This window comes from Toxotes jaculatrix, chromosome 24, assembly GCF_017976425.1.
Source record: "Toxotes jaculatrix isolate fToxJac2 chromosome 24, fToxJac2.pri, whole genome shotgun sequence".
Taxonomy (NCBI): Eukaryota; Metazoa; Chordata; class Actinopteri; family Toxotidae; genus Toxotes; species Toxotes jaculatrix.
The window spans coordinates 3,433,891-3,446,182 of NC_054417.1; the positions used below are offsets into that span (position 1 = coordinate 3,433,891).

Genomic DNA, 12,292 nt, shown 5'->3' on the forward strand with positions numbered 1-12,292 from the left:
GGAATGGCTGCTGCGACTGGGACACTGCTGCTCAAACATTATTAAATTTGAATAGCTACTAAAACACTGTGGAATAATGCATTTACAGGAATGAATTTATCATGTGCTTCTGCTCTCACTTTCTCAGTTTGTTTTTGTATGCTTGTGCAGGCCTACACTGCATTCACCCCCTCATTTTATTTTGTACTCATATCAGTAAAAGTATTTGTCTTGTGTTGTGTTGTGTTGAGCCAGTGTCCATCGTTAAGTCAATAGTAATTCACCTGGGAGTCATTGATCTGCAGGACTTGGGTTAATGAAAGAGTTGGTGCTGAAGCACTGCGACACACCTGTCACTCATCAGTGCTGAGCTTCTTACTAAGAAATGTAACTGATCAAATCCCTAAAAGCTCAGATCCATTTACTGGTTTTGGTCACAAACACAAATTTAATGACTCTGCATGCGTCTGCAGAAATTTAGTTAATCTTATTTATCTTTTACATCTCATTAAATAGAAACTTTCAGGAGCATGTTTTCATTTTTTTCAAGGCCAACATGACCTTTTACCTTTTCGACAACAAAATCATATGTTCCTGTTTAGTATTGACATGTAGATCACTGGTAACAATGAAGAAGATTTGCAGGGACATCACAACATATAGAAACCTAAAATATTTCTTATCTGTAAAGAGAAGTCACTGAATTTGTTTTGCCTCCTCTCACTAATCTGTTCCCCTTTACATTTCCTACTTTGTTGTTGTTTGTAGATATAACTGTTTACACTTTCTGCTAAAGGCACCCTTTACAAAAGGTTTATTGTTTTTCATCAACTGCTTGATTATTGTTAATGAGTAATTTACCAAACATCAGGTATAAACCGTTCAGTAAATAAAGAGCACATTTTGGGTGACCAGGCTTTGTCTGGTGTTTATTTATTTATAATTTATTTTGGTAATAATGATAGTTATAAAAGTCATAAAGCCATTCATACCTTCCAATAATAAAGCTATGGTGGGGGGGCAGAACTTTGGGGTCAGACAGGGTCCTAAGTGATGGTTGCCACACCTTGTTGCCATACCCAGTTGACTCCCGTTATGTGGCCATTTGGCAGTGCAGTGCGCGTCTTGGACACGGCGCTGCGCTCTCGGCGCTCCGCCGCTCTCCTCGTGTGAAAGCACACCCCGCCCTCCCTCCACCTCTATCTCCACCTCAGCCAGCTCCGAAATCGCACAGCGAGAGGAGAGAGGACATTTCATCCGCGCCTTTGATAGTAATCGGGGCACGCCGTTCCGATTCAGACTTCTCACCCAGGACGCCGGTGTCTCCAGCCTGTCAGTCCCGCCGTGCAGCCAGCAGCACCGTGCAGCTCCGTGTCGTGCCGCTCCGCGCCCGACCGGACCGGTCGCATTCCCCTGGAGAGCAGTTTATTCCCGGGAAGCTGGATGAATTATTGGAGAGTTGTGAACAAGTGCGAGAAGAAAGCTGGGGCTCGGGATCTGCCGCCTCGCTCCGTCCAGGGAAGACAAAGCTCAGTCAGAGTTGTGGACGATAATGGAGGGGACGTCCCTGTATCTTCCTATTGTTATTTTACTGATGCAATGTAAGTGGCAAATGGAAACTATTCGTTAAGAGGAACCAGAGCTCTGTTTACTTGTGTTTTTCTCTCTTCCTACCTGATTACACAGACACACACACACACACTTGATTTAAAATGTTATTTTTTTGTGGTGAATCCTTTGAAAGTAGAAACACACTCTCCTTATTTTTTAAGTACTTTTATTAAGTGACTTTTCCTAAAAAGTTTAGTTATATTTTGTGTTATTGTTGTTTTTTTAATCCATTGGGATTTTTAGTGGCTGACCATGCATTCAGGCTGGGTTCCTACAAGTTGGCCTAGAAGTTGTCTCTGTGTGGCAGAGGGCCATGTGAGGATGTAGGCGGCACGGTGGTGGCGGGTGGGCCCCCGTTTTGGCAGAGGAGGTTGCAGATCCATGCTATGAGATCAGTGATTGGATCACCACCAGAAACTTCAAACTGTTTTTTTTGTTTTGTTTTGTTTTGTTTTCGTAGCAGGAGAGTGGAGGGTTGTGAACCAAACAGGAAAAAACAACCTGAGAAAATCTGTTTTTAGAAAGGCAAAAAAAAAAAAAAAAGCATCAAACTTTCCCTGATTATCCTGCATGACATGCAGGAGAAGAGTGGGCAGTGTAAGTGCAGCAGCAGTGTGAGATGGATGTGATGAGACAGTGAGAGTGAGTGACGCACATTTTACTCTGTGTTGTCCACACTTTGCCACCTGTCAGGCCACCGGGTCACGAGTTCGCAGAGGTGTGTGTGTGTGTCTGTCCCGTCCTGCTGTGGACAGGACGGCTGACAGGAATCACTCATCATCTGGCTCATTGATAGATGTCAACAGTTGAATGCAGCAGCAGCAGCATCAAATCTGCCTGTGTGTGGATTGTGTTGTTTTAACCAAAAAAAAAAAAAGGTTCAGGAGGAGGAAATGTTTTGGGTGGGTCTCTGTGGCAAGAGACCCAACCCCCCCCCACCTCAGTCTCTCTGTCACACACACACTGTGTCTGACTGAGACAGCTGTTGCTCACAGGGTTACAGTCATACAGAGAGGCTTTGTTTAAACAGAGAAAACACACGCACACACAGAGTCCTCACCCTAATACGTGTGTGGCGCCCACGTTCACGTTATCTATATCACACAGGCAGACGGGACATTTCCTATGAGCCCATCTCCCTTCCTCTTTCATTTGTTCCCTGTTAATTTGAATAAGTGCCTTAATTATTACTGCGCTGTGCTTTTGACCTCGGCACAGTCCTGGCAACACCCAGCCCAGTCTCTGTAACGCTCTGTACGGACCACGTAATGAGAGTAAAGCTGCGTGCCAAGGAGCGAGCGTGCCATCTTTCTATTTTTGCTCAGGCAAGAGGGTGGCTGTCCCTCTGCGAGTTTGAGCTGTCGCAGTGTTTGGTTGATGTTAATGCCATGCACGAGTTGTGTGTGTGTGTGTGTGTGCGCGCGCGTCTGTCTTGTGTTGACGCCTTTGTTTGCATGTTTCTGTCTGTCAGAGACACAACAAGGCCTTTGCAGAAGCATTTCAATTAGCATCTGATGCCATATTGGAGGACCACCAGAGACCTGCTGCTGTGAAGCACATGAAAAACTTTGCTGAGTTCAGTAAAGCAGTTTTCTGCCGCCTATTTCAGTCTGATTCATAAAAGCCTCAGCTCCTACATTTACCCATAACACCCTTCTCTCTCTCTCAGAGTATATATCTTGTGGGGTTATGCTTTATATTTGGATGTCTCATGCGTATTTATTTTGATGCTAACAGCTGTTTATGCATTGTTTAAATCCATGTATTTACTGGGCATTTACTGAGCTGCATCTGAGCAGGAACAGAAACATCATGTTAGCAGACATTTGTCTGTGATCAGCATCTCTCCTTTACTTCTTGGACAGCAGGCCTTTTTTTTTTTTTTTTAGAAAGCTCTACACCATGTGAACATTACCCACCATGCAGTTGTGAAATGATCTGAACAGGCCATGTGTTCATTGTCTGCCTCGACGCCTTTGTCGTTAATTGAGGCCATTGAAGCTGACAGTGTTCATGGTAGTAGAGCACACAGCGAAAGCACGACACAGGGGCAGCGGGACCTAGCACACAGAGCCTCTTTGCTCATTTTTTGATGTGTGTGCTTTTGTGTGTGTCAGTCAGTGCAGTGGTTAAGTGCAGGCATGTTGTCAGCCCTGCTACATTTTTCTTTTTCTCAAAGAGACACCCTTCAAGGTGGCAGCAGGCCTGGTTTCACACTATGTGACAAGAGCTTCTCCCATTCACAGTCCCACTGTCTGAGAAGATCTCCCTCGCCTTCAATCCCACTCCGTCTTTTATTCATGCTTCTGCAGGTCTCTGCCCCCCCCCCCCCCCCACCAACCTCCACACGGCCCGCCCTCCGCCCCCCACCCTCCTCCACTCCATTTCATTTGTATTCTATTCTTAGGGCTGCTCATCTCTCCTTTGTCGTTTATTCTTGTCCCTTTTTAATCTTATTGTATCTTCCTCCCTCGTCTTGTTTATCCTTCAGCGAGACAATTCTCCTCGGAGGGTGTCGAGGTACACAAACCAAGGCAACAATGATAATCCTGTTACAGTGCCGCAAGTCAACACATGGCAAAGTGAGGGGAAGAGAGAGCGTCTGGAGGGAGAGTGTGCGGCTTTAATTCACTTAGCTCAAAGTTTGACCGAGTGAAGCTGGTGGAAATTAAGCCATCTTCAAGAAAAGCTTTTAAAAAACCTGAGTGCTCGTTACGCTGCATTTGGCAGATGACATTATTATTGTATAGGCTTTTGTTTATTTAAGAGCCAAATTAAAAATAGTTGCTGTCGTGGAAATAAGATTGAGGGAGACCTTTGGGTCTGCTTATAGACAAAAAGTTTGTATGGCTGTCCAATATGGCCGCCTTCCTGTTCTTTTTCACACTTCCTGCCCTTTGTCTCAGCTTGTCCTGTATTCGTCCACGTCACCCCTCCCTCCACAGAGGAAAACATCTGTAACTCACAGATGCAGTGACAATGGGCTTTCACAGGAAGTGAACAGGAGGCTGTGTAGATGACGGTAATTTCTCTGTGCATGGTTTTAAATTTAGAATTGTGCCATTGTTTGTGTTTGCAGGAACAATGGCAGAAAAATGTGTGAGTGTGCCGCGTCAACGTGACGTCTTCATTACGCCAAATTAGAAGTTTGCTAGAAGTTTTTCATTTGCCCTTAATGTTCTGAGTAAGTTTCCCTGAGGCCCATTCCACATTTATTATGCAAGTTCAGTTTTTTTTAATTTGCAGACCTTTGGGAGATGTGAGGCTTTCATCCTGAGAGTGTTTAATGTTCTCACCATTTGCCTGTTTCTAACCCGTTTCTCCCTCAAGTAACCTTCACCCGCATTTCACTTGCATTTTACAACAGGATGACCAGACTATAATCTGCCGCCTAAAACAATCAGAGCACAGGAAAGGCAGCTCCTGTTTCCCCCTTCCTGTTTAGGTGCTAATATCAGTGACACACAGACAGTGCGGGAAACAAACACGGGCAGTATGTCGTCCGCTGCTCGCTAATGCTCATACATCAGGTTAATCTGGACAAGCTGCTGGTGAGATGCTTGGTGACCTTGTCCTAACCTGCGCTTAAATAAACATATGGCGGGCTGCTCCTTAACCTCCCCGGATTAAAGCGGAGGACGGAGTAATCCTGCTCTTACCTCAGATCTCCTGGCGAAAGCCTCAGTCTGCCTCAGACTGCTGTGTTTGGCTCAGTCTGAGGAGCAGAGAGACCAGAGACAGCCATTAAGCATTCTCCTCTTGCAGTTGGTGGACAACGTGAAGCACTTCACCCAAATCACCTTGGCCCCTAATGGATGACAAGTGATATTGCGTTCGGCTCTCACGTCCTCTCTCCCCTTTTTGTCTCCATCACCAGGTTCCCCCTCTGTTCCTGTAACCGTGTCCACCAACAGGCACAAGGTGGAGGTACGCGAGTTCTCAGGTGAGGCAGAAACAGCGGCTCCTCTCTGTGCCGCCTCGTCTCTCATCTTTTGAATCACTCTTTCACTTTGCTTCTCTCTGACAGAATAAACCATAAGGCTATAAATAGACCGAGCAGTTAAAAAAAGGATCGAAGGTTTCGCTGCTGTGCCATAAATATCTCCCTGGTCACGTTCCTCATTCCAGATGCGGTGCTGTCCTGCATGTTCCGCACAGAGAAAGACCAGAACCCGCGCATCGAGTGGAAGAAGAAGGGGAAAGATGTTTCCTTTGTGTACTTTGATGGCCACTTCAGAGGTGAGAAAGCAGCCTGTCTCCCTTTATCCCCTTGGTGACAAACAGGGCATTTGTTTTAATCAGCTTGCTGTGCCAACTGGAAGGGGTTTGCCACATAGGATGAGAGAACACACCACTTTGATACGCTGAGACACGAATCATGGATCAAGAGATGTTTTAGCACCGTCTGTGTCAGTGGTGTCAATGTATTAAATCTCGACCTGTCTCTTATCCTTCATCTTTCACATTTTGTAGTTCAGGATATGGATTTAATGGGTGAAATAAATAATGAATCATACAGTAGCTTTCTTTTAGATAGTCTCTTTTATAGACAGCATGGTCAGCCTGACAGTTTGTTCACTCACAGCAGAGTGTTCATGCCATTTCACTTTTTTGTATATTTAGTTTCAGCCTTATACAAAAATCATATAAATTCATTTTAGAAATTCTGAGCGCCTTGAAAGGCCTCTGACGCGTCGCCTCCTCTTCACTGGCAGCTCCACCTCACAGATGAAGTTAGCTGAGATGCTGACAAACAGTTAACTGCTTTCACAAAGTGAGGCAAGTTCTTAGAAACAGCTGCAACAAGTTATAACACTGGAACATTTTCTCAGCCTGATTATTCAGTCAGGACGATCTGAGGCAACATGTTGGCTGTTGTGGTCTTGCTGATACATGTGTAAACATGTCCCGTAGCCTCCACGTTCCCATTCAACTACAGTTTTAGAGCCCAACCCAACGGATTTTTACAGGACTTATTTCTTTTTGCTTGATTGATACTGCTGTGGTGTAGTTAACAGTGGATTATGAATACATTTCAAATGCAGGTTGCAGAATGGAGCTGCAGACAGATTTATATCATAAAGTCTGTGTTGGCAGTGAGTTAAATTATAAACTGAGACACGTCTTGTCTCATTTTTGCACAAACAAAAGCTTCAGAATAATTTTAAAGCTGCATAAAACACACAACTGTTCTACACACAGTGTCTTTAGCCCTCAGCCAGAGAGGACATTTCCTCTTCTTCCTGACCTTCTGTTCTTTCCCTTCAGGTCCCTTTGACGGCCGGGCGACCATCGAAGGGGCCACGGTGACGCTGCAGAGGGTGACCCAGGAGGATGCCGGGGAGTACCGCTGTGAGATCAGTGCTCCTCTTGACTCTGTCAGCCTCGGCGAGACCAACGTGACGCTGAAGGTCCTGGGTACGACTGAAAACCTGTGATGAAAAACGGCTGTTGGAGATTTTGCTTTTGTTTCTCTAATTCTTACTTTGTCCTGTCCTCCAGTCCCCCCCCACACCCCGTCCTGTGAGATCCCCAGTTCGGCAGTGACAGGCTCAGTGGTGCAGCTCCGCTGTAAGGACCAACAAAGCATCCCGCCCGCTACGTACTCCTGGTTCAAGGACAACCAGCCAATCAGCCAGCCTCGCCATGCCAACGCCACCTATTTAATCAACTCACACACAGGAATATTGGTGAGTGTGTGTGTGTGTGAGGATGAAGTGTGTAGTGGAAAATATTTTACAGTAACGTGTTATTTAAAGAAACGACAGAGACGCCTCTGTTGAGTTGAGAAGTGCTTCTTTGATTTGTAGGAAGCGTTTCTGAGGATTGCTCATGGACACGTCAGCAGAATAAATGCTCTAACTCGGGCCATTTAAAGCTCAGCTCTCTGAAAACAGGTATAAACCTTTTCTTCTTCTCGTTCTCTCTCTTTTGCAGGAGTTCAAAGCTGTAGCCAAAGAGGACACGGGCCGGTACAGCTGCCTGGCGTCGAACGGCGTGGGGCCGCCCAAAATGTGTGAGGGCAAGCACATGGCAATAGGTGAGTGTGCTTGTTTTCCCACACCCTGTCCTGCCTCTTCCCCCACACCTTTCAGCACCAGAGAGAATCAGAGGTGCAGTGGAGAGGAAAAGCCCTCTACACTTACCTCACCCTGCTTCTAAAATGTGAAGCTCCTTTACAAAGTGCTGAACGTGTGACACTCCAGGACAAAGTACATGGTTTAACATGATGCTGTTATGTATAGAAGGGTCCTCAGCTTGTTAATAAATTATATAATGTGCTCTAGGCTAATGCAAGCAACCATTTATGCACTTAATAAATTATAGGAAATCTTAGTGGAGTACAGGAGGAGGCATTAGGCTGAGCTACATTAAATGTGGCCTTGATGTTGTTTGGAGTATTTATTGAATATTTACCACTTCATAAAGGAAATGGATCATAACTCTGCTCTCTCTCCCACTTCCAGAGGACATCAACATCACAGCAGTGGTGGCGGCGGTGGTGGTGGTCTGCCTGGTCATCGTGGTCTGCGGCTGTGGAGGACTCCTCCTACACCGCAACGGTTTCTTCAGCGGTGAGTTTGTCTCCTTCATTCACTTGTTTGTTTCAGTCCAATAACCACTTTGTCTTCGTCTATGCAACAGTGCATCAGTTAAGAGATATTGTTTTGATGCTCTCCAAAAAAAAAAAAAAAACTTTGATGTTGTTTTTTTTTCCTTGCGGTCGTCTCGATTCATCCATCAGCAGGACATCGAGGAAGGTAAGAGCTTTGTGATTGCATTAACATTGATGTGAACAAACACAGGCTAATACCCTGCACACAGGGAGGACAGAGGAGGAGTGGGTTGTTGTTAGACAGCGTGTCTGCGTGCTGACTCAGGGCTTTACAGAGCGACAGCTGTGGCTGTGTGTGTGTGTAAATGTGTGTGTTTTTGAGCCACGGCAGCGCCTGTGTTTTCACTCACTCACTGATTGGCACCAACACGTGTAAACACCTTGGGAAAAGGGTTATTTTTTCTAATTGGCTGCCACTTCCAGGCAGATGCACCTCTGTTGAAATCACGTCAAAGTGTAGCCAGACTAATGATCTTTAAAAAAAAAAAATACAGATAATTAAAGGAGGAAAAATAATCAGTGCAACATAATTATGGAATAATTACTGGCTGTTAATCAGCACGGAGGAAAATATTGGCAGCAGAAAGAATTGTAGGCAATTAAACTGATTGGGTGGGTAATTTGAAATGGATTATTTAGATATTGAAGAGATTGAAGAATGAGATGGAGCCATAGCAGAGGGCTGCTCGAGCTGTGCATCCACACACAGTAACAGTCGCTGTCCTGCAAACGCACACGAGTCAGGCGTAAGGACGTTTTGATGCTTGACTGGCTGTTGAGCCAGTAATGCATGTCCTCGTGTGACTGGCCTGACTCGCTTGACTTTATGTTATTTGATTACTGGCTTGTTACTGTGCAGCGTTTGATGGATAGTCAGCGTGGAGCTCTCCTTGAAGCTGATGCGAAAGCTTTTTGTCTAGGTTAAAGTCTGATGCTTATCCCACTGAGCTAACTGGAGCTGTCAGTGTCAACTTCCTATTTATAGAACAGGCTTCTTCACAAAGACTCAAAGACAATGTGACATGATTTCTGATGCACCAATAGTAGGCACAAGTTAACAGAGTGGGAATGCAGACCCAGGATGCAGCTCTGCCTTTTAGACCAGGTCCACAGACGCACTCTGGTTTAAATTGTTGTTATAGGTGATGGCTGGATGTGACATCTAACTCTCACATTCTCTCATATTTCAAAGGAGACACTGATAAGAAAGTTGTTTAATACAAATTAGACTTTTAATATTTGGGTCATGGATTGCTGCATGTGTTGGCTCACCCTAGCATTTCATTTGGCTGTGTTGCATTATGATTGGCTGCATGTCTTTACAGCATTAGCACTATTATGTGGAATATTAGATCATTCATGATGTTTGGTTTGTTTGTGTGACTTTGGTTTTTGGACGTTCGTATATTCAGGTCAGTGACTGCAGGTGTGTGTGTGTGCTTCTGTCTGTAAACTGTGTTTTGCACGTTCGTTCATTCAGATCCACGTTTTTAAGATTTGATTTCACAAGCTGAGGAGAAGGATCATGCACTGATGTCTGTTTACACACAATCTGACAGCTTTACTGAATAGTAATGTTTCGTACAGTGTTGTTTAGCCACAAGGTGGAGAGGGTGGATGCCTCAGCCTCCTTCTGTGTCAGTGGAATGGAAACAAGCACCACAAGTGACTGGACAAGCTGAGTAGCCAGTGGTGATGCATGTGGCTGATGCATGAAGAGCCCACCCTCTCTAACTTGTGGCTGATCTTCCTCTTTTGTGATCACAGACATTTGTGCATGATATTTCTCCTTGGCATAATTAAATTAAACTGCATGAACTTGCAAAGCACGGTTTATTAGCAGAGGGTAAAATACTGAGACTCAGAAAAGTAGACCTGCAAACAATGACCTGAATACACAGACGTTCAAAACAGAAATTACTCAAAGTTTACAGACCTGGATCACAGTGACAAATCCAGAACGCACCTTTATGAGTGAGTTAATATTCCACAGTAATAACCCCCCACACAAGCATGGTGTGCAGTGTTGACCCTTTTAAAAGCAACACGCTGACTCCTACAGGTCCTTTTGGATCTCCCAGTGTCACGGTGCAGCCCACATCAGCAGCCAAACCCTGCACAGAACAGAGGACACGTGAGTGTGATGCATAGATCAGATGAGAGCAAGTAACAGTCAAAATGATTTGACTGTGAAACGCAGCTGAATACCTAAATGTGAGATTTAATCACTGCAGCAGACTTTGACATTTTGCCCATTGTCCTGTCTGAGACTCCAGGAAATCACTGCACCCAACCCAGAAAGAAATGACGCGTTAACACACATCTTGTTTGTTTAATCTCAAACCAAAGTGAAAATGGACAGATTTCAGTTTTACAGGTCGTTATGTGTTAAACTGTCTAACAGTGGTGTAGTTTTTCAGTTTGGTTTTTATTTCTATCTGCAGACCACAAAACATACACGCTGACAAAATCTAAGTCTGAAATAAAAAAGTCGACCTTTAGCTTTATCAAAGCTCCAGATTCAAACACTGCTCTGCAGCTCAGGACTGTCCTGCTCAGTCTGACTTTGCTTTTCACCCAATGGGAGGCTTACATTATTAATGCAGGGTAAGATATGACTCAGGATACAGCTGTCTGCCTAAAGTTTCTTCTTCTCTTCTTTGTGACTGTGTCCAACTCTGCTCTCGCTTACAACGCTTTTGTCTTGCAGGTCCAATGTCAACTATCTCCCTCCACCTCAAGAAGTAAGTATTTTACACAGACCCAGTGACGGACAGCGAAGAGCCACAGCTCTGAGAAAACAGCAAGTTAAAAACTAATTCTTCTTCTTCTGTTCCCCACAGCCGCAGGATTTTAAACACACCCAGTCCTTCATGCTCTGAGAAGCTGGCCTCTCCGTGAGAATTAATCCACCCTCGTGACAAGGTGCCAACACTGAAGTCTCAGATTTTATTTTTTTTTTCTTCGGACTCTGATTGAGGTCTTGATCTTCCACTGCAGGCTAATTTCCATCCACTTCCTCTACCAGTCCTTTTGGATGGGTTATGACAAGCTCGTTTGCGAAGCTTCTTACTCTCTTGCTTTGCTGTGTGGTTGCCTCTGTCATTTCTGCCCTTATGAGAATAAGTAGTTTCATGGCACTCTGCTCCCCCCTGGTGGTCAGATGTTGAAACAATTTCTTTTCTGAATGATCCAGGGACCAGTGGAGACTTCTACACACTTTGTAAAGTCCCTCTGCAGGCCAATGATTTAACTTTGTTTTAACCAAAGACTGAACAGTTAATTTAAGGATTTTTTGTTTTTGTTTTAAAAACTGAACCGTCACATGGGATTTCTCATTAAAGCCATAGAGAAAACATCTGAATCTACACAAACATAAATGCAGTTTACCTCAGACGGTATTTTGTCTTCTGTAAAACTGGGGCCACGGTGCCACAAATGATCCTCAAGAGCTTAATAAGAACACAGAACCAGACAAAGCCAGTCCAAGAGAACCGGAAGCCGCTCCAGTCAGTTCTACTGAGACCAACCCCATTCCATCCCAATGTGCCTGCATGGTCTTTTTATAAATATATATATATACTTTGTGCCTTTTTAATTTGTCTGTCATTTATCTATGATCACAGTTTTTTGTAAAGAACTTGCCTTACTGTTTTCTGTCTTTATATTTTTGTGCCACTGTTTATCAATGTTTATTAAAAATGGAGTGTCTGTTTTTAGACTGTGTGAATGGATTCTTCAGAGTTTTATTTGAATGGTGTATCAGTAATAAAGTTTTTCTATTCAAAATCACACTGCTGTTATTATTGTCATCACAATTCAGCATCTTTCCTCTTTTGAGATATAAATAAGATCTAAAACAAATTTATTCGAGTACAACTTTGAGGTATTTGAGTATTTTCATTTATCTGCTACTTTATTCTTCTAATACACTTTATTTATTTGATTGTTTTAGTTACTGACACAAGACAATAAATATTATGAATAATATATTTAGTTGATCTTCCCAGCTGTTTAAAATTTAAATTAGCTCCATCTGTAACAACTGCAACATTAAAGTAGTGTAATCAATCAATTAATCAATCA

The 12,292-nt window shown here is 43.9% G+C and overlaps 1 protein-coding gene across 3 annotated transcripts; it reads left to right on the forward strand.

Moving 5' to 3' along the window:
* Positions 1-1,161: 1,161 nt before the first annotated feature.
* On the forward strand, positions 1,162-11,998 carry jam2a (junctional adhesion molecule 2a). 3 transcript variants are annotated; one of them, XM_041032678.1, is made up of 11 exons: positions 1,162-1,580; positions 5,468-5,533; positions 5,719-5,829; positions 6,859-7,008; positions 7,093-7,280; positions 7,528-7,630; positions 8,058-8,165; positions 8,336-8,351; positions 10,269-10,340; positions 10,917-10,950; positions 11,050-11,998. In XM_041032678.1, exons 1-11 carry the CDS (start codon positions 1,532-1,534, stop codon positions 11,086-11,088), a joined length of 936 nt encoding a protein of 311 aa, XP_040888612.1. In that variant the 5' UTR covers positions 1,162-1,531; the 3' UTR covers positions 11,089-11,998. The 3 variants fall into 3 exon arrangements, with proteins under 3 accessions (XP_040888612.1, XP_040888613.1, XP_040888614.1); XM_041032679.1 differs by having other exon boundaries at positions 8,339-8,351; XM_041032680.1 differs by lacking the exon at positions 10,269-10,340 and having other exon boundaries at positions 1,168-1,580; positions 8,339-8,351.
* Positions 11,999-12,292: the final 294 nt, after the last annotated feature.